This window comes from Sciurus vulgaris, assembly GCF_902686455.1.
Source record: "Sciurus vulgaris genome assembly, chromosome: 13".
Classification (NCBI taxonomy): domain Eukaryota; kingdom Metazoa; phylum Chordata; class Mammalia; order Rodentia; family Sciuridae; genus Sciurus; species Sciurus vulgaris.
This window is the reverse complement of record NC_136474.1, coordinates 50086100-50111974: the sequence shown is the minus strand read 5'-3', so window position 1 is coordinate 50111974 and position 25875 is coordinate 50086100. Positions and strand designations below refer to the sequence as shown.

The 25875-nt window shown below is 40.6% G+C and overlaps 1 protein-coding gene across 4 annotated transcripts in view; it reads left to right on the top strand.

The window, feature by feature from the left end:
• The window catches only part of TMEM241 (transmembrane protein 241), a 152268-nt gene that overhangs the window by 8491 nt on the left and 117902 nt on the right, over positions 1 to 25875 (top strand). For 3 of the 4 annotated variants that reach the window (XM_079109370.1, XM_079109368.1, XM_079109371.1), the window contains exon 4: positions 22549 to 22630. In XM_079109370.1, the coding sequence (XP_078965496.1) occupies positions 22549 to 22630 (82 nt within the window). Of the gene's footprint in view, positions 1 to 1452; positions 1601 to 22548; positions 22631 to 25875 lie in introns of all 4 variants that reach the window. The other variant, XM_079109369.1, reaches the window with a different exon arrangement.

Sequence of the window (25875 nt, the reverse complement as noted above, 5' to 3'; positions counted from 1 at the left end):
TTTTTGGTAAATTTTTATTGTGCATTTATTTCCTATTTTACAGAAAAGTTAGCATAGTACAAATAACTCCCATATCCATTAGTCATATTCCCTAGTTGAATTATTTTGCTATGCTTTAATATTTTCTTTTGATATATATATGTATATATATATATATATATCTGAACTATTTGAGAGTAAGTTGCTGATCTGAAAGAAAAATGTCTATCTTTTTTTACTTCAAATTCTTTAGTGTGTATTTCCTAAGAGCACGGACTGCTTTTTAATATGACTAGAGTATAATTATCAAAATCAGGATATTAACATTGGTGCAACACTCTTATCTTATCTACATATTTTTGTCAGTCTTAATAATATCCTTTATAGCTTTCCCTGCCAAAACTCTGGTCCAGGGTCCAATCCAGACCAGACATTACGTTCATTATTATGATTCTATTAAAACAGACTTTAAACTCATTTAAAAGAAATCTCCAAAGCCATGAAATTTTTCAGATATAAATATAATTTGAGTTATCTGGTCCTGCCTTACCTAAATAAATCATCCAGATTCTTTGAAAATGTCCTGTCTAACCTGAAATGATATGCAAAATGAGAAAAAAATCAATATAAAGTATATATATAAATATCTCAACTGAATAATCAGGCCAAGTTTTTCAGTTTGTAGTCCAAATTCTTCTATCTGACTTCGCCATTAACCAGATTAACTAAATACTTGCTAAGCTACCCTTTTGTTCATCACTTTGAAACAGGTTTAAGAATATGTCAAGTGTAATACTATTTATTTTGACTTCTGAGACTATAAAGCTAGAGAACAAAAAACTTAATTAAGAGATTTAATGGAGAAGAGACCCTGGGAAGATAGATGCATATTAACTTACCTGATTCTATTAAATCATAGTCTATTTTCTGAAAATATATTATACATAAGATGATTAACTGTTTCAGGGGAGTAGTTAAGTCATAATTTTGCATTTTCATCGTATGGCATCCTTAGCTTGATGAAATAAAGATACTTTTGGGGTTTTGTGTACCATATTAAGCACAAGACTGACTTACTAACTCCATGGTGGATAGTTCACTGAGAACTGGGCTTCACTTAAACAAACAGGAATCCTGAATTCATAAGGCCTATGATAGTTCCAGTGTTTAGTCACATAATGAAGCACACTGGTTCCAAAGAGTTCAATTTTTTCCTCCACTGGAGAAGATTGTACTCAAATTAGGGAATTGGAGATCACATTTTGGACTGGGGAGACACTGGTGCTAGTCAACATGGGTCTTACGATTTGTGATGTGAGTGACTTACTTAGTAATAATAGTATTTTAAAAATTACTTGTCTTACCTTAAAAGCATATTTAAAATATTTTGCTTACAGTGTTAAAATTCACATAATATTCATTTATTATTTTAACCTTGTTTTTTTTGTTTGTTCATTTTTGGCTTTTTTGCAGTACTTGGTATTGAACCCAGGGCCTTGGGCATGCTAAGCAAGCTCTCTAACACTGAGCTACATCTCCAGCCCCTTCTTATATTCCATTCATTTCTGACCTTGAACTTGCGATCTTCCTGCATCAGCCTCCTGATTAGCTGGAATTACAGGTGTGTGCCACCACGCCCAGCTTAACTATTTTTAAATGTACAATTCAGTGGCATATTGATTGCATTCACAGTCTTGTGCAGCCATCACCACCATCCAGCTTGGGAACTTTTTCACTACCACGATTTTGTATTTTATTTGGGTACAGGGTCTTGCTGAGTTGCTTAGCACCTCACTTTTGCTGAGGCTGGCTTTGAACTCTCGATCCTCCTGTCTCAGCCTCCTGAGCCACTGGGATTACTAAACTTTCATGTCTTTTTAAGGCTGAATAATATCCAATTGGATTTATAGACCACTCTCTGTTTTTTTTTTTAACTATTCATTTACCAGTGGTATTCTTCACGCATGTATTGCCTTTTGGCGGAGGGTAAGGGAAGCAATGACCAGTAGAACCAGTTAAAGTAAAACATTCTCAAGATTGTTTCCCTAGAATAAGTGGAAAACTTACACACTAGCAGGACAGGTGTGAGACCACCAGACACCCTTGTCCCTTGGACTCTACAGTGTGATGCTGGTTTCCACCCATCTTGGAAGATCCATGCTCATGCGCCCTTGCTAAACTTCTTTGAGGCCTCTTCACCTCCATCTTCTGGAATCCTTAGGTGGTTTCACAGCTACACACATATGTCAGCTCAGTTGAACTTCTTGCTACATATCCCAGTGTCTAGATCTTCAGCTAATTACCACTAGCACAGCTGAGGATTTCTAGTTACCACCACCTCTAAGAAAGGTGTTTTATCCCATGGCCAGCAGAAGGATATAGCAATAAGGTTCCTTCATGGTGTCCAGCTGGGTTCATGTTTGCAGTGGTTGCTGTTTCCTACTGGGCTGACTTTTTCTATTATGTCATTGAGGAACTGAAGCCCAGCTTTTCTGGGTAGCTGTGTACTTGTGCAGATATAGCAGAGGTTTGGCTCTACAAAAAATGGAAACCACAGCAGAACCCCAGAGGTCATTATGGAGCAGGAATTATAGTTGTGGGACTGGAGGGTAGGTCCCAAATTGGTACTGAACAGCATAGGCCACAGACAATGCAGTTAGACTGCCCTCGTAAACTGGAGAACAGAGAATCCCATATTCCCTCTTGAATGAGCCTCAAAACCTGGCAACACATTTTTTTGTAAGTATAGGGATTATATTTTATGACATATATGAAGCTCAGTACCTGGCACCAAGTAAATGTTCAATAAAGTGGTAGTTTAGGGATGTAAAGATGAAATAAGAAATGGTTTGCAAGGACCTTACACTTATTGTAGTGCTTAGCAAGCATCAACGACTGTAAAACAGCTTTCATCAGTGTGTCTGTATCGTTGTCGGTTCATAATCAACCACCCCAAAGCTCAATTATTTCATTACTGTCTTTATTATTATTATTTAAAATTTTTTTTAGTTATAGATGAACACAGTACTTTATTTTATGTGGTGCCTAGGCCTGAACCCAGTGCCCCACATGTGCTAGGCAAGTGCTCCACCACTGAGCTACATCCCCAGCCCCTTTATTATTTTACAGTGATTTGATTCCCATAAACATTTTCATATTTAATTATTATTACTATTTGTCTTTCCACATTTTTTTATTGGTACATTATAGTTGTATACAATGATGGGATTTGTTGTGACATATTTGTACATGCACACAATATAACAATATGAATGTTTGAGCTCAGGCTTAAAACAGTAATGGTTAAATATAGCCCATGAGTCTACAGTCAGCTGCAGGCTTGGAGTTCTGGTCTAAGAAGGCTTCGTTTGCAGTGGTTTGTCCACCCCACCATATTTCTTATGTTGCATATCTGCTGTGTCCAGCAGACTCGGCCACATCATGTACCATCAGGTCTTGGATGATACCCTTGAATCCTCTGTCTTGGAACAGATAGCACCATTTTACAACACACACTTGTCATTATATGGCACCTACTGCTATTGCCAAGCCGTGGCAAAACACCGAAGTGATTTTTCCAGCAGACGATGAAGTCCTTTGCTGCAGGCTTCCTTTATTTCCAAAATGCAATCCTAAGAGAAGCTTGTGAACTGTGTCATCTGGACATCTGGTAGCACCATGAGATCATGATGTTCTTGGGTTCTCAAGTCATTGCTGAGGTCAGCTCCAGGTGCAATTTCACTGGAGACCTCAGGCACTATCTTGCAGCCAATGTATGTCGTCTACATGTGGAAATAGAAACACTTGAAAATAATTTTTAACATACTTGCCATTTTTTTAGCAATCCCAAGTAAGAGCAAATTTTGGATTCATTCATTTTTTTTTTTTTTTTTCTTTTTTTCTTCTTTTCTTTTAGTACCGGGGAGTGAATCCAGGGCCTTGTACATGCAAGGCAGATGCTCTACCACTGAGCTGCATTCCCAGCCATTTTATTTTTATTTTAGAGTCTCACTAAATTGCTCAATCTGGCCTCAAACTTTAGATCCTGTTGCCTCAGCATCCTAAGAAGCTGGGATTTCACTATGGCTGACTCATGTTTTCTTTTAATTTGAAAAGTTCTAAGTTAAAAGTTCTATGCTACATTGCCATTGTGATCAGAGATTTCTAAGAAGAATGCATCACCTATTTATTTATTTATTTATTTATTTTTGGGTGCTGGGGATCAAACCCAGGGCCTTGTGCTTGCAAGGCAAGCACTCTACCAACTGAGCTATCTCCCTAGCCCCAAACCCATTTATTTTCTATGAAGAATATTTGCTGGAGAACCACAAAAAATATCCCAGTTCCTCTAGAGCCTGAGTAGGAGAGTTACAAGTTTGAGGCTAGTCTGGACAATTTACGGAGCTTCTGTCTCAAAATAAAAAACAAAAGATCTAGGGCTGTAGTTCAGTGGTAGAGCCCTTACCTGACATATGTGCGGCCTTGAGTTCAATCCCTAACACCACAAAACAACAAGGATCTTTAATAAAACTTCTAAATTAACTCAGCACAGTTTGTAAAGAAATGAACAGTTAACCAATCAATTATGGTCCAGATGGTACTTATTTTTCATTATTGATCATTTTTAAGTGAGATAGCCCACCTTTGTCAAAGCTATTAATGGTTGAATTTCCCTTAATATTTCTTGCTATGCTGGTATTTATCATTTTGAGTGTCTCTTGCAATTCTAAAAAGTTATCCTTGCACACAGAGGAAAGCTAGCACTCAAATTCATGTGTTTTAAATACTTTTCTCTATTGTTTTCTCTCCAGAGGAATTAAGTGTGTGTGCATGTGTGTTATTTATATGTGTATATATGTATAATTGGGAGGATAATGAAACATACTTTCAGAAGTTCCTCAGAAAACTTACTGAGAACCACAGAAAGGACATACTGCTGAATAACATCTCTTTGGTGTTGGCATGGTGATTGTGGGAAAAGTGTTCATGAGCCCAGCGTAGGTGAAAGGATGGGACTTTGACTTTGGCCTATGTCAGGGTTTGCAGGTTGAGCCTGTAGCACCCAGAGCACAGTGCAGGAGTATTGGGAACTCCTGTTTTATCATAGATGTTCCCTCATGCTCTATGTTCGTGAAGCCTCTCTTTGGCTCTTCTTGAGGCCAAGGCAACAGTACTTAATGTAAAACCCCCAGACCTGAGCTCATAGGCATTATGCCATGCACATTAGCTTAGATTTCATTCATTCATCGACTATTTACTGGCAAATGGAGGGGCAGCCTCGCTGACAGTGGAGCCTGCTGGGTGGCAGATCTGGCGAGTGCAGTGGGGTCAAGGCCTGAACTTGAAGGAAGGTAGTGGTCTTTCAAATCTGGCAGTGTTGGGACCTGAGAATTGGCCTCTTGAGGCTCTTGTTGACCTTCAGGGATGTAGGAACTGTACTGTAGGTGACAAAATTTCCATTTCTGCATGAACTGGGGTTACATTTGAGACTCTTGGACCAGTGACTAAAACTGAAGTGGGAAGAAATGATGACTTCACATGTATAGAGAGGTGAAAAGAACCAGTTATGAAAGTGCCCTAACAAAATAGAATTTTCTAGAAGCTCACTGGGATCATGACCCTTTGTGACTAACCAGGACAGTTGCCTCATGTGAAACCTTGGATACTACAGCTAGTAAGTTCCAGAGGTCGGGCCTGAGTTGCTGTGTTCTAAGTCAGTTTGGCCAATGAGCTGGAGAGTAGATACTGGAAGCTTTTGTGGGGTATGCTATCTCTGTTGCAACTATTCCACTATCATAGCATAAAAGCAGCCACAGACAATACACCAATGAGTGTGGCATGGCTATTTTCAGAAGGTGGTGCATGCCTGAAATCTAAGCTCTTTGGGAGGCTCAGGCAGGAGGATCCCAAGTTAGAGGCCAACATTCACAACTTAGAGAGACTCTGTCTCAAAATTAAAAAAAATAAAAAATAAAAATTGGGTTAGGGTGTAGCAAAAGAAATAAAGGAGGAAAGGAAGAAAGAAAGAGTCAGTGGGCAGGATTTGTCCATGGCCCTTAGTTTTGCTTACTCCTGCTCCAACTTCTGTTCTGCGGACAGTATCACAGGATTCTTGGGGTCAAGTAAAATCAGGACTGGACTTTTGTCAAGGGAATGTATGTGATCCTCTCTTGAGTCAGTGGGAAGAGTGAAGAGTAAAGGAGAAGGACCTAAGGAAAATAGAAAGAAGAGAGAAAAGGGGGAGCAAGACGCTAAGGAACATAGCCACCAGTAGTGGATCAAAACAATGAAATCTGGGCTCTTCTGTGATGAGGAAGTGAATGTATGCAGAAGCCCTTTTCAACTGTAAAGCAATTATTGACTTTCGAGTTGTAAGGTTAGTTTCTATTTTAGACAGTGTCAATAGTCAGTGTTTGAACTCTGGCACGTTGCTCTTATTTTTCACATTTGGGAATTGTTTTTAGGTCCACTAGGTGTCAGTAGAACACAGAATTTTCAAGAATTCAATAGGAGGAGCCCTTCCGGCTCCCATGCATAGAATACTGCAGGGTGTTTTCAGGGAGCAGATGTTCTCTCAATAATGCACGCTCTATTTGAAAAACAAGTGATTTAATTTAATTAGTCTTCATCTCAATAACAACAGTTTTATAATTCGTGCCAACAGACTTCTGTTAACTTCTTGTAAAATGCTTTATTCATCAGGGTTCTTAAGGATGGTAGTGTGCATGCAAATGAAAAATAAGCCCCTGATTCAAACAAGATGCACCATTTGTGCCTGTAAATCAGTTAAGGAAAATCACATATCTCTACAATTTCCAAACCAGACCCCTTGGCAAACAGTCCTTCAACATGGTAGGATCTGCAAGCCATCCAGCTAGGAGTTACTGTGAAGTCCCCCTCCCTACGCACGCATACACACACACACATATAAATGCACATACAGTCATGCACACACACCCATGTTCACTGGCTCAGCAGCTTCCCAGAGTCCCCACACCACAGGGACCTAAGATACCGCCAGGGCCACCTCAGGATTTAATTCCATCTTACCTTGTAAGGCCCCCAAAAAAGGAAACCCCAACTCTGTCCCATGGATGGACGGCAACCCCAATCAACCGCAGGAGGCGTCACTTGATGCAAACCGCAAGAGGTGTTTATTCCAGCGCGCTGGGACCCAACTCCAGGAGTCGAGTCCCTAGCAGAAAATCTTGTAGGTTTATAAAGGCAGAAACCACACATCGGGAGGGGTCGCACATGAAAGGGAAAAGGGGGACAAAGCTGCCGGGAAATTTCAAAGGGGGTCTGGGTTTGCTGATATCATACAACATGTTTCACAATGTTTTACAACAGGGCGTAGATTCTGGTCAATAGTTTCTGGTAATCATTCTGTTTGATCACTATCTGGCTATCTGGCTCAATTTACCCTTTTATTCTCTGTTTGGGGCTGTTTCTTGGAACAGTTTTAAGGGCTTTGTTCCCATTCCTGGGAGGGTGACCTTAGGGAGTTGAGATGACTGGGAGGGTGACCTTAGGGAGTTAAGATAACTGGGAGGGTGACCTCAGACAGCTTAAAAAAATGTCCATTCTTTCATTTCCCCATTTTCTTTTCTGGTAAGTTCTAATCATGGAACTTCTGTCTCTATATACTCTTCTCCAAAGCTATTTCCATGGCAGAGGGACTGGTATTATTGCCTGAGCATTAGTACGTGTACAGCACTTATTCTTTCCCTGATGAAGGTGACTAGGCGATTTTAGGCAGGCAAGAGCCGAGGGGGCGGGCAACCAATTAGCAGCCCCTTGTTTGCAGTCCTTGATAAACAGTCCTTGATAAAGGCAGGTAAATTTGGTAATCAATGGCCTCCGGAGATCCTTGACATTCCATTCTTCCAGGGGCAGTCTCCAACTTGCAGAGGCAAATGACCTCATGGTTTCATTTCCTCGATTTGACCCGATCCCCTATTTCTACACTAACTGCCTATTCCCAATTCTGTCTTCATTTCCCGCTTTAGCTTTAGGAACCCATAACTGCTTGTTAAGGAAATGAAAAGGGGCGTCGGTCATTCTGGCTGCTTCGAAGCTGAATGGGGGCAGCGAGGGGCAAGCAGTTTGGAGTTCCTTCTTTTTAAAAAATCGGGTCAATCGAGGGGTCCCAGGAAGAAGCCTGGTTGGAGAAGAGCAGGTTGTAAAGTCGTCTGGGGGTGGCTGCTTCTATGATAGAAGAACAAAAAGACATGAGTACTGAAATGAGATTAGCACAAAGTAAATGTTGCAGCATCTGAAATATGCCACTGAGTATCATGAAAATGACAGAAGTTAATCTCTCACCAGGAGGTGGAAGAACTGAGAAATTGTTCCCATAACTAGGCCTAGCAAAGGCTGGAGAGAACAAGGCCTTTATTTGGGGACTTTAACATTGCCATAGATGTCCCTAAAAAATATAGTTAAGCTACTTAATGTCATCTGATTTTGTAAAATATCCCTTTATTGGTATAACCTGTGTTTAGTAGAGATCTCTATACTTCTGTTACTTAGAAATAGATAATCATACTGGCAAACATAGATTAAGTCTACCTGTGTAGCTTAGGAAGGTCTGCAGGCCTTAAACTGACTAAAAACTTCTGACTCTGGCAGTTTCTCTGATAGTTATCAGGATACATCTAAAGTTACATTTAACTATTATTTCCTTTAAATGCCCAAGAATGGCTATACTTTGGTTTTAACTGTTTTGCTGGGTGTCTAAGATCAAGCTGGTCAAATTGACCTGGTTCCTGTCTTGTTAAAGAGTCAGCTGAGTCCCACAGGGGTCACTCGTACAGAACTTAAGAGCGGCTCCTTAGCTCCACCAGTGACTTTGGTTAGGCAGGGTCTCTTGATGGGGTGACTTCCTTTAGAAACATCAAGGGATGTTTCCCCTTTTCCATGACCCTCCTCTGCAGCAGATGCACTGGATGATTTTTCATCCTCTAGTCAACAATCTCCTTGATCAGGAGGTTGTGTGACCCAGAGTTGCAACGCTCCTTAGAGAAGTTCTCTTATTCCCTGGGTTCAGGCTAATGTTGAGGGCAAGACCCAAATATGGACTTTTCTTGACCTCTGTATTTAACTCCAATTTCTAAGTTTGATCTTAATTATCCAGCAAGCCAGTCTCACCAGTCATAAATTAAGAGTAATGGGCTTTAACTTTAATGTCCATAACTTTACAGTTATTTACCCTTTTATCTAACTGGAGTCTGCATTAGTACTGGAAGTTACCACTATCTATTCTATAGGTGATGGCTTATTATCACAAGTTACCTAGGTTGTTTGTTCTTGGAGCAGCTACTTCTGCAAAACATTAACAGGTAACAGTTTTACAAAATGAAATTAGCAAGAGTAAAAATATATTCAGCTTATATAATAGCTATCTTGAATTTCGATTGAGAACTACATTCTATCCCCTATTTGAGATCACAGTACTTTTACAACAAGAACCAATCTTTTGACTATAACTTTAAATAAGCTGAAGTCTGGCTTATTTTGGAGCTATTCTACACACAGTGAGGTGGGAAGCAGAGCCTTATCTCAGGTAAGGCAGGGCTCTTTACAGATCTTAAGTGTTCTAATTCTGATGTTGATCTTTGCTTCTTTTCCTTAAATACCATTAAGTAGTTTACATATACTGTTTCCTGAGTCTATGTAAACTTTATAATTAACACAATTTAACATAGTATCTAAAACATGAATCAAAGAAAGGCTGAGAGAGCTTTTAACTTTCCTTTTGTGTGATCAAGTGGCAAAATGTTTTCATGTTTCTTTCATATTTCACAATATTAACCTTTAAACAAATCAGACTCTAATGTTTAGAAATACATTTACATTTGAAATTCTTTATCTCAGTGTAAAAAGTAACAAATTTTACACATACCCTATTGATAGCAGGTCCTATAATAGAACATTAAATGATAGAAATAAATCCCCAATAAAATTTACTCTTTATAAGTTTAAGATTACCATTACAGACAAGTTTTAATCTGGAGAATAGCAGAGCTTAATAAATTCCTTGCTTTAAAAACTTGTGGTCCTGAAAAATATGAACACATTTAATATACAAATAGTGACCATTTCACAAATACCTTGACACTTTTATCTTACCAAATTGAGTTTTTAAAGAGAAATGTATACTCTGTAACAAAGTACAATACTCTATAATAGTTGTTTAACCATAATTGTATACACCCCAATTTTTAAGACTAATTGTTCTAAAGAATAAACTTAATAGACACAAAGTTAAGAGTAAATTAGTGTTTCAAATCCTTGTCATTTTACCATGTCATTCTACCATATAGATTAAACTTTGGTTTATATCAGAACATTAGTATTTCACCTTAGGAAAAACCTTCAATAGTTTTAGCTGTCTCACATATATATAACCAACTTAGTTACACACAAACTTGTTGAAACTTGCCCTTTACTTACACAGACTTTCTTAGCACTTACTTAGACCCTCATGTATTTCATCACACAAGCACTTTCTTACCCAGAAACATTTCCTTTTTCCTTTTACTAAATATATTTCCATACCCAGAACCTTTTATTTTCTCTTTCCTACTTGTTGTCCCCTTTTTGTTCACATTCTGAAACAACTCTTATGAAATTTCTGAATTTAGATAAATTACTCTATTTTAATAAGATTAAATATTCTGTTGTTTATAGTACTCTAATTGAAACACAGTTGAAACTTTTGGGACCCTTTGTATATAGAATTGCACTTGTTAGGACATAACTCTTAGTAACCTTGTTTTTAGTTTAGTGATGACACAAAGCAAGTTTAAACCCTTTTATTTACCAACCTATGAAAACACAAATAATGTTTAAGTATGATACCCCATGGAATTTAAGGAGTTAAAAGTACTCGATGTTATTTAACAATTAGCATTTTAACTTTGTAAATTAATCAGATGTCTCTACAAACACATTAGAGTAATCCCATACATGTTAACTCTAATTCACTTATTCTGTAAAAAACCAAGATATCAGATAAGTGTCCTGAACAGTATTTGCTGTCTCTTCCCTGTTGAAAAGTCCTAGAAACAATTGATATTAGACATTTTATTAACATCAATATTTTATTAGCTTGACCACCTAGAGACTTTCAAGTTATTTTCAAAGACATTTTACTCTTATTAGTTTACCCAATTTGAACCTTTTTTAAATCACGTGAATTAAAAGTATCTGGATCCATTTTTAAATTTTAATTTTAGGAGCGCTCAGCTTTGATACAGACAAAACATGACATCAGACAGCACAACATACAAATAACACAAAATCAAGCCCTTGTAACTTTATAGGTGAATCTCCATTGCAATGTAACAGATGTTCAAAAACTCTAGTTGAATAAAAAATAGAACTGATCAAAAAATCATGAGCTCAAAAAAACATATAATTAAAAATATAGCATTTACTTTGCTGGAGTTTTAAAGACTCTTTTTACCTTTTCTTTCCCTGGGTTTGAGACTGGTCTCCTACTGAGCCTTTAGGCTTCTTTTATTTATATTTCAATGTAAGCCTGGACTGAGATCTGGAAGGATCTAACAGGTTTTAACAGAAACTCTGTGTCTAAGGCATTTTAGCCATCTCATCCGGACAGGTTGGATGTTAAAATTATGAGACCTTATTTTTTATTACTTTTGAGACTGAAGCTACTTTGCTAAGTTACCCTTCAGGGCTGTCGGGAGGGGGAGTCCAGAGAAGGAACCTTTGGGGTCCACCCGAGAGTAGCCCGGGCCGAGAATCCCCCAGTTGTTCCAACCCTTCCTCCACCTTGTCCGCCACAAACACACAACAGAACCAGATACAGACGGGCGCCAATCTCTGATCCACCAATTGAACCCCATCAGCGCCCTTACCGACGGAGACTACCAGGCGTCCCTGGCTCTCCTTCCACCCTTAGGGCGTCCCCCAGGGCCGCAACCTGTGGCCCCCCAGGCACGTCTACCGGCCACTGTCCGGCCACTCTCACGAGTCACCGAACGGCTGCCACCGAAACCGAAAGCGCGCTCACAGAACCAGACCAACTAGCAAAACACAAGACAAAGACAGACAACTTCGGGGTACCCCTTCTTACCTCCAAGGTCGACTCCGCGGATGAGGGGGGGCCATCTTATCCCGGACGAGCCCCCAAATGTAAGGCGCCCAAAAAGGAAACCCCAACTCTGTCCCATGGATGGACGGCAACCCCAATCAACCGCAGGAGGCGTCACTTGATGCAAACCACAAGAGGTGTTTATTCCAGCGCGCTGGGACCCAACTCCAGGAGTCGAGTCCCTAGCAGAAAATCTTGTAGGTTTATAAAGGCAGAAACCACACATCGGGAGGGGTCGCACATGAAAGGGAAAAGGGGGACAAAGCTGCCGGGAAATTTCAAAGGGGGTCTGGGTTTGCTGATATCATACAACATGTTTCACAATGTTTTACAACAGGGCGTAGATTCTGGTCAATAGTTTCTGGTAATCATTCTGTTTGATCACTATCTGGCTATCTGGCTCAATTTACCCTTTTATTCTCTGTTTGGGGCTGTTTCTTGGAACAGTTTTAAGGGCTTTGTTCCCATTCCTGGGAGGGTGACCTTAGGGAGTTGAGATGACTGGGAGGGTGACCTTAGGGAGTTAAGATAACTGGGAGGGTGACCTCAGACAGCTTAAAAAAATGTCCATTCTTTCAACCTCCTTTGTGGGCAAACTGGGCAATGAAAGAATGAACCAGCATGGGGGTCCAGATGGCTCCCACTGATGAATTGGAGGTGGAGAAAGGGTACCTATTATGTTCCTAGTGTTCAGACCTTTGCCTATCTTAGAGATGGTTGGATCGATAAAGGTGGACAGGTCAGTGGAACCTTCCTGGAAGGTGATTTTGTAATCACTTATAAACTTCAATGCATGTAATGAAGCCAGAATTAAGGACAGGTAGTTAGTGTAGAAATAGGGAATCGGGTCAATTCGAGGAAATGGAGGCCATAAAGTCATCTGCCTCTGGAAGTTGGAGACTGCCCCTGGAAGAATGGAATGTCAAGGATCTGCAGAGCCCATTGATTACCAAATTTACCTGCCTTTATCAAGGACTGCAAACAAGGAGCTGCTAATTAATGCCCCCTGGGCCCTTGCCTGCCTGAATCACCTTGGCCCTCCCCCGCCCATGGTTTCTCACTTAATGCAAAACCAGGCCTAGTCATGTAGGCAGGAAGGAGAGATAAGCGGGGAGAGAACTGGAGAACAAAAGAGAATTTAACCTATCAAAGATGTAGGGTGCGCTCACTTCTTGGGACTTTAGAACATCAGCCATGGCCCCCTTTTTCCTGCCGGGAGAAGTCTGCATTATTACCTTTAAATAAAACCTGCTTAATCTGCTTGCCTTGGCGTGCTTCTCTAGTGTTCAATTTTCAACATTAGAAGGAGCAGAACTCGTCACCGGTAAACGGCGGTATCAGTATTTTGAAACAGTGATCCCACTTCAGGGGACTCATCCTGAATATTGTGAAAACATCATGAATATGAGAAGAGAACATATTCAAGGATCATGGTATGGCATGAGAATAGTAAAAATGTAGGATTAACTTAAATGTCCAGCAGTAGGCTGATATTCAGTTATTAATAAATTGAGGGTGACTTTTTTGACATGGGAAGATATTAAGCAGGTTATAAAACACTGTGTACAATAGGCTTTCATTTTTGAAGTGTTTATAGTTGTGCACTATTTGGAAGGACACTGTGTTAGCTTTTTGTCACTGTAACTAAAATTCCTGACATAAACAACTTGTAGGAGGAAAGATTTATTTTAGCTCACATTTTCAGTCCATGGTAGCCTGGCGTCATTGCTCTGGGTCTGAGATAAGGCAGAACATCATGGCGGAAGCGTGTGGCAGAGAAAAGCTGCTCCGCTCCTGTAGACAGAAAGTGTGTATGGGGGCGGGGCAGGGACAAGGTGTAGTATCCAAGGGTTCTCCCCCAGTGACCTTTTTCCTCCAATCATGCCCCACCTGCCTATAGTTTCCACCTCCTCTCAATAAGTTCATTCAGCTACCAGTGGACTAGTCCACTGATGAGGTCAGAGCCCTTATCCAGTCTTTTCCCCAACACCCCACTTCTGGACATTGTAGACTAAACCTTCAACACATGAGCTTTGGGGAACATTCAAGATCCAAACCATAAGAGACACACAGCAAAGTAGTAACAGTGGCTATCCATGGTAGGAGATTATAATTGCAGTATTTTTCTTGATTATTTGTTGTTAATCAAATTTTTCTAGTATGGTAACTTTTTTTTTTTTTTATCCCAGCAATTGAATCCAGAGGTGCTTAACCACTGAGCCACATCTCTAGCCCTTTTTTATATTTTATTTAGTGACAAGGTCTTGCTGAGTTACTTAGGACCTCACTAAGTTGCTGAGGCTGGCTTTGAACTCTCGATCCTCCTGCCTCAGCCTCCTGAGCCCTTGGGATTACAGGTGTGTGCCACCATGCCCGGCAGGTACTACTTTTTAATAGGAAAAAGAGAGATTCAGTTATTATAGAAAACAAAATAACCATCTACTCCATGATTCTAAGTTCATATCTATTGAAGAAAAAAAGTATGTTTGCTTTTCAATGCAGTTCATTTTTTTGTTGTTGTCATGGTTATAGGTTACAACATGATTGTTAATAAGTGTTTATTGAATTTGAAATTGCAGAATTCCCCTTTAGGGCCATTTCAAAGAGACAGATGTAGGAGATAGAGCTTTTTTGCAGTTATCCCTGCCCTTTAAAACAGAATGGCTGACAGCATCAGCACTTTTGATCAGAGCAGAGTCTCTGAAGGTCTTGAGAATATCAGGAAGAATGCCAGAGATGACCAAGACTGGATTTTGATGGCTATTGTTTTCTCCTTGTATTAATCTAGAAAGAGAAAGGAATTTTATTACAAAAGGAACACATGGTGATTCTTCAGCAAATTTGGATGCCAGTTGTATCCCAGACATTGTTCTAGGTGCTGGGGGATATATAGTGCACAAACATAAGAATCCTTGCTTCATAAAGCTGACTTTCTAGCCGAAGGAGACAGACACCACACAGATAAAAACGTAACTGCATAATGTCTGATTGCAGTTCAGGGTAGAGAAGAGTAAGGCTGAGCAAGGAAATGGGTATGTGTGTGTGTGCGCACGCCAGTGGATGACGGATGGTTGCTATTTTACAGAAGGTGGGTAAGAATCCTGACAGATAAGGTAACATATGAACAGAGATCTGAATTCACGCAAGTGGGCCATGCACGTGGTATCTGTGGGAGAGGGTTCCTGGCAGAAGACATATTGGCAAGCCCTGAAGTGTTTGGCATTTTTTAATGACCAGCAATGAGGCCAGAATGCCTTTTTATTTCCACTTGTAAATGAAAACATTATCTTGTGTGCCTTTTCCTGTGTCCAAGATTGTTTTCCAGGAAGAAAACAATCAGAAGTGAATTTTTTCCAACAGAATATGCATATTTTTAAGGCTTTTCATAAGTGTAGCCAGGTAGTACATATGTACCTTTAAGAAAGATCTCAGTTTATAGCTCACATGTACATAAGGTGTCAGTTTCATGACCCCGTATCTTAGGCAGTAAATATTTTTTAAAATGCTAGTTTCTTGGGAGAAAACTTGATATATCTTTAGTTTAAAGCTAATTAAATGCTCTTTAATTAGTAGGGAACTTGAATAATCTTTTTTATATGTATTTGTGTTTGTGTGTGTGTGTGTGTGTGAGAGAGAGAGAGAGAGAGAGGGAGGGAGGGAGAGATAGAGAGAGAGAGAGAGAGAGAGAGAGAGAGAGAGAGAGAGAGAGAGGAGAGAGAGAGAGAGGAAATTACCTGCTTTGTCTACTGTTTTTCTTTGGGGAGTTGACTTTTGCATCAATTTGTAAAAAGTAATTATATATATAAAACACTAATCCCCAGCCTGTTTTCTATGTTATCAGTATTTTTTCCTGACTTGTTAATTAGCTGTCAATTTACTTTATAGTGTTTTGGGCCCTTACATTTTATGTAGGTGCCTATATTGGTCTTCTTTAATGACTTCTGTCCTTGGAATTATGTTTAAAAAAAAAAAAAAAAAAAAGCCGTGACCATTATTGAGTGATGCCATTTTGACTATGCTATGCACTGTCCCCAAGCACCGTATAGTTATTCTCTGCCCCTTCTGAGTGTCATCGTTCCCATTTCACACAGGAAACAAGTGAGTTCTTGCAACCTAGCTTTAGAGTTGGGACATGGATCCAGACTTGCCTGACTACTGTTAAAAGAAAAACTTTACATCAAATAAATTTAGCAGAGCTTATGAGAGCAAAGAACAATTCACGAACCTGCAACACTTAGAACCAGGAGATTTTCAGAGAGCTCCGCTGCGGTAGCAGCAACTGCGAGCTCTTATAGGCTGAATGCAAAAGTAAAGAAATGACCTGATTGGTTGCAGCGAGGCGTCTGCCTTGGTGTAGTTCAGTGGGAGGGTCCTACTTGTATGACCAATGGGTGGTGACTGCTTGTGATTGGCTGAGGCTCAGTTCTTTTGTTTTTTACTTTTCAATCAATTTCAAGAAATGTCTCCAAGTTAAGCGGTTTGCTTACGAAAGAGCTCTGGGTACAGAGACAACCTCAGGCTATGGCCTCCTTCTTATTTGCTTTAAACTGCAAAAGCCACATTCCTTCCACTACATCCAACCCCCTGCACCGTACTTGTGCATCCTTTCTGCCCCCATGCTTAGATGACCTACCTTCTAATGGAAGAAAGGACTCAGTCCAGGGACATGTGGAAACTTTGAACATGTTAGAGCTAGTGGTTAAAGTTAGTCAGCTAATTGCTAGAATGTACCTTGGGAGCAAGAAAATGAATTCTACTTTTCAAAAGCTATTTTTCAAAATATTTACATAACATTGTAAATATTACAAGATTATACTCTCCTACATGGGAGGCTGAGGCAAGAGGATCACAAATTCAAAGCCAACCTGGACAATTTAGTGAGACCCTGACTCAAAATAAAATAATAAAAAGGGTTGGAATGTATTTCAGTGGTAGGGCACTTGTCTAGCATGCACAAAGCCCCAGCACCAAAAAGAAAAAAAAAAAATTGCTCTTTGGCAGATCTCTCTAGAGAATAATCTTCAGTTTTAGCAGAGCTACCTAGGATATTAAATGATAGTTTCTTTGCTTCCTGGAGAAACGATTGTTTAAAAATATTTCAAGGGATGACAGCCCAAAGGAGCACCAAACTGGTGGCTTTTGTCTTTAGTTTGTCTCCACACTACCTGGAGAATCAGGGGAGACCAGTTGTCATGAGTTTTATCTGCACCAAGTCTGAGCCCTTAGAGTTTGGGATAGTGCTTTAGCAGTCATGGAAACCCTTTCAGCCAGAGGTCCAAATTCTTATTCCTGAAGCAGCAAGTATTAATAGTCCTTCAAATTAGGTAAATGTAGCTGTGGGCCAACTCTGTCTCTTGCAGCAGATTTTCTCTCTCCCCTTACTATGCACCCACTTTTATCTTACCGTGACTGCTGTAATCTGTTTATTGCCTGATTTTTCCACTTGTTCGTAAATTTCATGAGAACAGGGCCTTGGTCTGTCTTAAGAGCTATATCTTCAATGACTAGAATATTGGTATATAACATATGCTTAATAAATAGTTATGACTATCTTAGTCTGTTTGGGTTGCTATAACAAAATACCATGGACTAGGTGACTTATCAATAATAGAATTTTATTTCTCACAGTTCTAGAGACTGGGAAGTCCAAGATCAAGGTGCCAGCAGAGTTGGTATCTGCGGCTGGCTCACTTGCTGGTTCATTGATGGCAATTTCCCACTGTTACATCATGTGGTGGGAGGCGCAAGGGACTTAACTTTCTGAAGTCTCTTATTAGGGCACTAATCCCATTCATGAGAGCCTTGTCCTTATGACCTAATCATTTCCCAGAGACCCTCACCTTTTAATAATATCACCTCAGGGGTAGGATTTCAACATATGGATTTGGAGGGGGCCCAGATATTCATACCACAGCAGTAAAGAATAAGCTTGTGACAGAGCCTTACGAAATCACAGGAAACTCTTATTGCTGTTACCAGTGAACAAAAGGGAGAAACTATATTGAAGAAAATGTATTTGAATTTTATCCTCAAAGTTGAAGGATAAGGGAATATAGGAAACATCAAATGTAAGACAAATTTAACAGTATATTTCGGATTATTAGAGAACAAGGGAGGATCCCCAGATCCTTACATCATTTGTCTCCTTTACATCTCCATTTGGGTATCCCACAGTGAGATTTTCATAATTTTTAAGACAACTTGTGATTTTTCCCAATCAAACCTATTTTGATTTTCTCTTTCTTAGCGCATTACCCCCAATGTCATCCCAATATATTCTCTATACTGTAGCAGAGCAACTTTTTAAAAATGCAAGTCAGGTTCTATCACACCCTCTCCATCCCTGGGTTTATCCCTCTATCTACTGAAGCTACACTTGCCTTCCTCTAATTTTTCTCTTGCCACAGGGCCTTTGCACATGCCATATTTATGTCTGAAATGTTGTGTCCTTTGCACTGCTCTAGCCCTCAACTCCCGTACCCAATTTAACTTTGGTTCAAACATCACTTTTTTGGAAAAGGTTTCCCTATCTTGACTAAAGAGGTCAGATGTCCTTAGGGTACATCATCGTCATTAAGTCTCTTTTCTATCACTTATCAATGTAGTATTTTAGTTATTTTATATAAGCAAAACATGCAGTTTCCACCCTTAGGAAACTTACATTGTAGTTTGGGGGCTGGGGAAGACATTAATAATATATTCAGAAGCTCCTTTATCTGACTCTATTGGATAGACAATTAGGTTAATCAAAAGTCAGATAAATCAGGGAATTAGCTTTGATGGAAAAATCTGTGTTGACTTAAAACACAAATATGCATTAACTTTTCAATCTTTGGGCAAAGCTTTCCTTTGTGTATACCTAACATATACTCTATGGTTTTCATTTTGAATGTATTCTTAAAAGTTGAACTAGAACTTTGAAACCAGATGCAGAATCCTTGATTTTTAGTTATTTTTCCCTTTTGCCCTACCCTTCACACTTGCCTCACCTACACCTGTTCTGGCAGCCATTTTTCCAGAGACTCATATTTGTTATTCTTAATAGCAGCTGTGGTGTTATGTTGGCCTGTGGTGGAAGGAGGCAGCTTCTCACTGGTGAGCACCCAGGAGGGCCAACGAAGGGCCCCACAGCCAATGGCTTCTTTTACAGATGTCCCAAGTGCCACCGTGAGCTCATGCTGCTTTGCCCCATTGGCCCTGCGTGAGATGATCGTGGTCAACACAAGCCCCAGTGACCCATGCCTGGGTCCCCGTCCCACATTTCCCAGAAATCTGTGTGTTTTTTTCCGGTTGAAGTTATTTCTTTGTATTTCCGGGTTGAGGGGTTAAACTCCAAGACATTCCGTAGGTTTGCTTTCTTTTCCTCGCATCCACAGCCACTGAGATACTCTGGTATCTCTTGGAGTCCATGACTCAGCAGGAGTTTCTTTTGTTTCTTTGAAAGGGCACTTGAGGAACAAATGTCTGGAACTTCACGGACCTTACATTCCACAGTTCCAGGCCTGCTGCAGCCAGACCAGCTGCTGTTTCACGTGGTGCACCCCAGACTTCCTCATCAACGCTTGCACCATAGCCTGGGGCTCCTTCCAAGCACAGCAGGTCACAGGCCTGTGTCCCTTCTGTGATCCATGCAAGCTTAATGTCAAGTGAGAAACCTTTTCCTACAGGAATAGCAATTAGCTGATGTGACTCTTGGCCCTTGAGGGTGGAAGAATGCATCCCCCTCTCTCTGTCCACCTTTGGGTCGGGGGTGCCCCACCTCTTATTGCAGCAGGGATAGTGATAACAAGGAACAGTTCCTCAAATCATTAGCTGCTTTATCTGCTACTAGACTTCTGCTATATGTGCAGCTTATCTACTTACATGTCAGTGTCTCTCAATGACATATGAGGCCTGAGGGACCTGTGAGAGGGGCTTTAGAGCCAGAAGGACCTGGGCTTACATTCTGGTTTTGCCATTTACTAGCTGTCCTAACAACCATAGGCAAAGAACATTAACATTTTTGTGCCTCTGTTTCCTTCTCTGCACAATAGGGTAATAACAAAGATGCACCTTGACTCATGATGAGTTATATCCTCGATAACCCCATCGTAAATTGGAAATGCTGTGAAAAATTCATTTAATACATCTAACCAGCTAAACATTGTAGTTTAGCCTAGCCTAGCCTACCTTAAATGTGGCCAGAACACTTAAATTAGCATACAGTTGGGCAGAATCATGACACAAAGCTTATTAATAATAAATTGTTAAGTAAACATGTAATCTATTGAATACCACTTGAAAATGAAAACCAGAAAAGATGGACGAGTATGCTCTTAGAAACACGTGCTCGGAAGTAGCTCAGCAAGGCAAGCTTTACATGTGCAAGAGTGTGCTATGGAACAAAGACTTGCAAGCAAGCACACTTGGGTGGGCAGTCCTCTAGTTTTTATACCTAATGCAGCACTGCCCCTTGCTCTGATAGGAGGAGCTCGGGGTTACAATCTGCACGATTGGCTAATTTTAAAATTGGGGTGGGCACAGAGAAGGGTGATAGTTAAAATGGCTACAATTGGATCTCAAAATGACTAGGAGTGGATCGTCCCAAATAAGGCTATAAATAATATATTCTGAAAATGGACCACTAGACTTTCTATTTTCTCACAGTGCTTTCACATCATCATAAAGTTGAAAGTTTTTAAGTTGGGGACCATCTGTAATACTTCCTCATAAGATTGTTGTGCAGATTTTTATACAGCATAGACACTATTAGCACAGTGCCTGGTTTGTTGCATACACTCACTAAATGTTGACTGTGAGGCTGCTGCTCATATTAACTCCCAGGACTTTGTTAGTTGCTAGAAGTATTGTCGAATGAACTTATGTAGTGAGTAAGGTTTGAAGTTCTTGCTAGCACCTGGAAGTATTGAAATACTAGGTCTAGAGCTGATCTTGGATGGGGTGCCTGCCCCAGCCAATAAAATGAAGCCAATCTTTTGCCAGGCACCTTTCCAAGAGAGCAGTTCAGTGAGTTGGGATTATTGTGGGATTATTGTGTTATATCCTGTGGTAACAGCATTGCTTATTTTATTATTAGTGAAGAAGATAGGATAGATAGTAAAACAGGAAGTTAGGGGAATGGGCCCCAAAAGAGGCTTCTCTAAATGAACAGGCTAGTCCATGAAATCAACCTGTAGAAACATTCCAAACTTTCCAGCCAACTCCTTGTCCTAGGGCAGCAGAGAAAGGAGGTGGGACAGACCTGCATGAAGGCTACAGACTCAAGGGCTCACCAAGTAGAATGTTTCAGACTGATCCAGTAGCCTTAACACTTTTCCAGTGCCTGATCAGTGTAGATATTGACCAATAGCCTTGGTACTTTTCCAGTACCTGATTAGCATAGATATTGACCAGTTAGCCTTGGTACTTTTTCAATACCCGATCGACACAGATATTGACCAATAGCCTTGGTAGTTTTCCAATACCCAATTAACATAGTATTGATTAGTTTTCCTACCCAGTAACTATGTAAGCCCCTAGACTAGTACACTTAACTGCATCTCCTGCTGGATTCTGTCTCACCCTGGGGGAACTCTCTTTTCTTCTCACTTGGATAAGTCCTACTCTTTTATACTCACTTTCCTTGTCTGTGGATTTTCATTCTTCGAATTCACAAGACCACCTGGAGAGATGTCACTGGAAGGCAGCTGGGGTCTGCTGCAACACTACAGCAGCAAAGGCTGAAAATCTGGTTACTTTTGGATAACTTTAGCAACTGAATTAGTGTATCAGATGCATTTCTAACAGATGGGAGAAGCAGGTTGCAACCTCAAGTGATATGCATTGTATGTGAAAATGAGGATTTTGCTTTTCTTGAGGAGAGCGAGATTCTGTTCTGTAATGAAAAGCAGTTCCTGGTGTGGCCACAATTGGATCAAAGAAATGTGCCCTTCAGAAGTCCTTGAAGATTCCCTGAAACAGAATTCCGGCAATGCCAGATTAATGGTTGAAGTCAGCATGTGATCACCCTGCTAAAGTTCTAGAATTTACTTTTTAAAATTTATTCTTTTTATTTCAGTGGTTCTTTTTGTTGTGAAACTGGTGTATCCTAGGTAAATAGCCTTTTTATAATTTTACTGACCAAATTAAAATCACCAGCCTTGGGGAAAAAAAAAAAAAAATCAGATTTGTTTTCTTTCCTGGCCTGCAGGAAGACCTCTTCCATTTCCAACTCTGGGGTCAGTAGTGCTAGATAGTTGGCACAATGACAGGGCTGAAGGAAGGATATCTGCCTCTGTCACTCTCACAATGTGTAAAGATCACATCTCACTTAAGGAGTCCATCAGGGATATTCAAACAATCCCTGTGACTGGAATTGGTGCCTCTGACACCAACTATCTTTTTTTTTTTCTTTTTTTTTAAACATAAAGCAGCAAAGGTGTTATTGTGGCTTTTCCTTCTCTTTTCAGATTTGATGTTCTGACCTGGCTTCCTGCTTCAGTTCTGTTTGTGGGGATAATCTATGCTGGGTCCAGAGCCTTGTCCAGACTGGTAAGTGTGAGTGATTGGGGTTAGGGGGACAACTCCTCTCTCCTCATCCTCTTTGCCTTTTAACATATTGCATATGGCATCCATGGGGTTGAAGGCAGAGCATCAGCTTAATAATGGTAAAGTTAGATTGGAGAACAAGTCTTGGGTCTGAGCCATCATGGGACATTCCCCCTGCTTTCGCTGAATTGAAAATAACCCGAAAATCAGAAAGGGCAAGCTTGTCTTGTAAGGTGGAACTGTTCAGGCAGAGATGCAGAGGAGTGGTGGTATTTGTAGAGTCGGCCATCAACAGGCTTTGCTTCGGCAGCCTCTCAGTGGAGGCCAGCTCTCCCCTTGCTTGAGTCAGGTTGTCTATGGGACCAGGAGGGCTGGGTGGGGGCTCGGTCTGCTCCTTGCTTCTAAGGAACTAGAGCCCTGCCTATTGGTCACCTGGCCCAGAGGATGCTGGCCTTGGTCACGGACATAATGCCTGATGCAAGTTGACACCCAGTACGTGGAGATGTTAGTAAAATAAGTTATCTGTTCTCTTTTCTCACCCTCTTCTACCCAGTATTAAACTGCTCAAGTGTAGGAACTGAGAAAAACAAAGCTGCTTCCAGATCCCTTATTTAGAACTCCAAAAATTTAGTTGTCATAAAAAGAGTCCATTAAAATCATCATTGATGGAAGGTGGCCTAAAAATAGGAATGGCGTTAATGTCTGCTCCCAGCGCCCTCGACAGAGCTGGGGTTAGAACTCAGGGTCTTGTGCATGCCGGGCAAGTGCTCTGCCACTGAGCCACACCCCCAGTCTTCCTGTTCCTTTTTTATACCCTGACTGCTATTTTCGTTTGTTTTGTGGTACTGAGGATTAAACCCAGGGGTGTTCTTTCAGTGAGCTGCATCCCTAACCCTTTTTAAAACATTTTTGAGACAGGTTCTAAGTTGCCCAGGCTGGCCTCAATCTTGCAGTCTCCTGCCTCAGCCTCCCAAGTGGCTAGGGTTAAAGGCATGTGCCACCTCTGGCTTGGTGTTTTCCTTAGAAAATGTCCTATGTTCTGACTTTTGGAAAAAAGTGGATTTTGCAAAAGAGTTCTATCTTTTTATATTGTTTGTTGTTATATTAGTCCCAGAAATCTCAAATATAACAATAAAAACAAACAAAATCCGCTTAACTGTATAATAATGTTACTATTTCGACAATTCCAGTGTTGCAAAATAGCTGTGGAGAATGTAATTTCAAAATTAAATCATTGTTTTTATTTTGTGATTCATAAGCTTGAGAAGATGGAATGATACATACAGTGGGAGAAACTTCCTGGGTGGGCCTAAGAACTGACCTGCAGTTCATGTTGGTGCTCAGCCCAGAACATGCGGCTTGCGTGGGCTTTCCATGGCCTGGTCTTGGTTCCATCAGGCCAGTCAGGCGCCTAGGAATCTGCTGCCTCACTTTCCACCCTTTGTCCAGTAGAGGGTGTTTCTCCTTCTGTTGCAGAGAGGATTCGGTAAAAAAAAAAAAAAACAAAAAAAAAAAATTGTTGCTCAAAGGCTTTTACAACTTTTTTCTAGGCTCTAGGTAATCATGGGTGCCGGAATTTTGAAGGTGGAATAAGTAAGGCATTGTGCTTATAATACTTTTTGTTTGCAGAGTGCTTTTGCCTAGGTTTCCAGAGTATTTCCTTTGTATCTTTTTCTGTGATTCTCATAATCACCAAACAAGCGATGGGTGAGGCAGATGCCAGTCACCTGACAGAGGAAGAGAGTAGATGTGGAAAGTCTTGCTAACCTGCCTCTCGTCCCAGGTAGTGGCAGCTCTTCTGACTCCCCACCTTTGTATTTAGGACCAATGCATAAGGATTTTTTTCCATTTTGTACTGGGGATTGAACCAGGGGTGCCTGCTCTACCATTGAACTATATCTGTGGCCCATTTAAAAAAAATTTTTTTTTTGAAGTTACCCAGGCTGGCCTCAAACTTGCGATGCTCCTGCCTCCGCCTCCTGAGTAGCTGGGTTTACAGGTATGTGCCACTGTACCCGGCTTGGATTTTTGAGTGAGACCAGGGTAAAAGAAGTCATGCATAATTTTAGACCCTTTTGACTACATGTGTTAGAAAATTCACAAACTAGTCTAAACAAAAGGAAATTTACTGGCATAAATAAAAATTGTAGGGTAGAGACCTACCTGAGATGTAGAGGTCCAGAGGTTTGAGGACAGCTCAGAGTCCAGTTCCTTTCATTGTTTTTCAGTTCCCTTCTCTGTCTTAGCCCCATTTCACAGCCACCTTCCCCCCTTGGATGTTAACTCCAGACTTACATTCTTATAACTAAAATGGAGACAGTCTTACTAGTAGTTCCTGCATGAGTTCCAGGTTTCCCTTGGATTCAATCAGTCAGGGCCATTGTTTATCCCTAATCTGAAAACTGACTCCGAGGATGGAATTATGTTGATTGGCTGGCCCTGGATCTTGGCTTCCTGAAACATTTGCTGTGGTTGGAGAGGTTGGGAGCACTGATTGACTAGTCCTGGTCCTACAGGATCCCCCCACCTGGATCCCATAGACTAAGAAGAGGGTGTGGCAGATTCTTAATATTGGGAAGTCTTAACAAAAAAGGGACATGGATATGAGGGGGGCTAAAGTCCATTGTAAATGTCAGTCTAGCGCAGCTTCAGGCAGATGGGGAGTTCTGTAAGCTAGAACAGTGCTTCTCCAAGTGCAATCCACAGCTCCTTGTTACCTGTCTGTGAGAAGATTGTGCCAGGACATACATCAGCTTCAGCACTACACACACTTGTTTCATTGAGTGGCTGCTACTGCTGCTTCTTTTTAACAGCAAGACTGATGAAAGAAGTAGTGCATTGATTTACATTTTGTGTGAGCTCCTTATCTTCTCGTGGACCAGTAGTTGAGTAGTCTCGACCTAGAGAATAGACTTCTTTAACCAGCACAGAGAAGCCACTCAATTCAAACTCTTTAAACCAAGGGAAACAACCCAACTCCAAATATACCCAGTTGGAGTGGGAGGAACGGTGGGTAGGAGACACTTATTATTGTTTTTTAGCAAATGGACTCAACCCAGCATCTTTTCTTTGTTTTTTGAACTCTTTGTTTTTACACAGTTGCTTCCTAGGGTGGGTAAACATGAGGCATTGGTATAGTTTGTGTTGGATAGAAAACAGGCATCAATATGCTGCTGCCAAGCTGTCAGTTTAATGAATCCATAAGGAATTGGAGGGGAAAGTGCTTAGTTAAAATCTGTGGGTGTGTA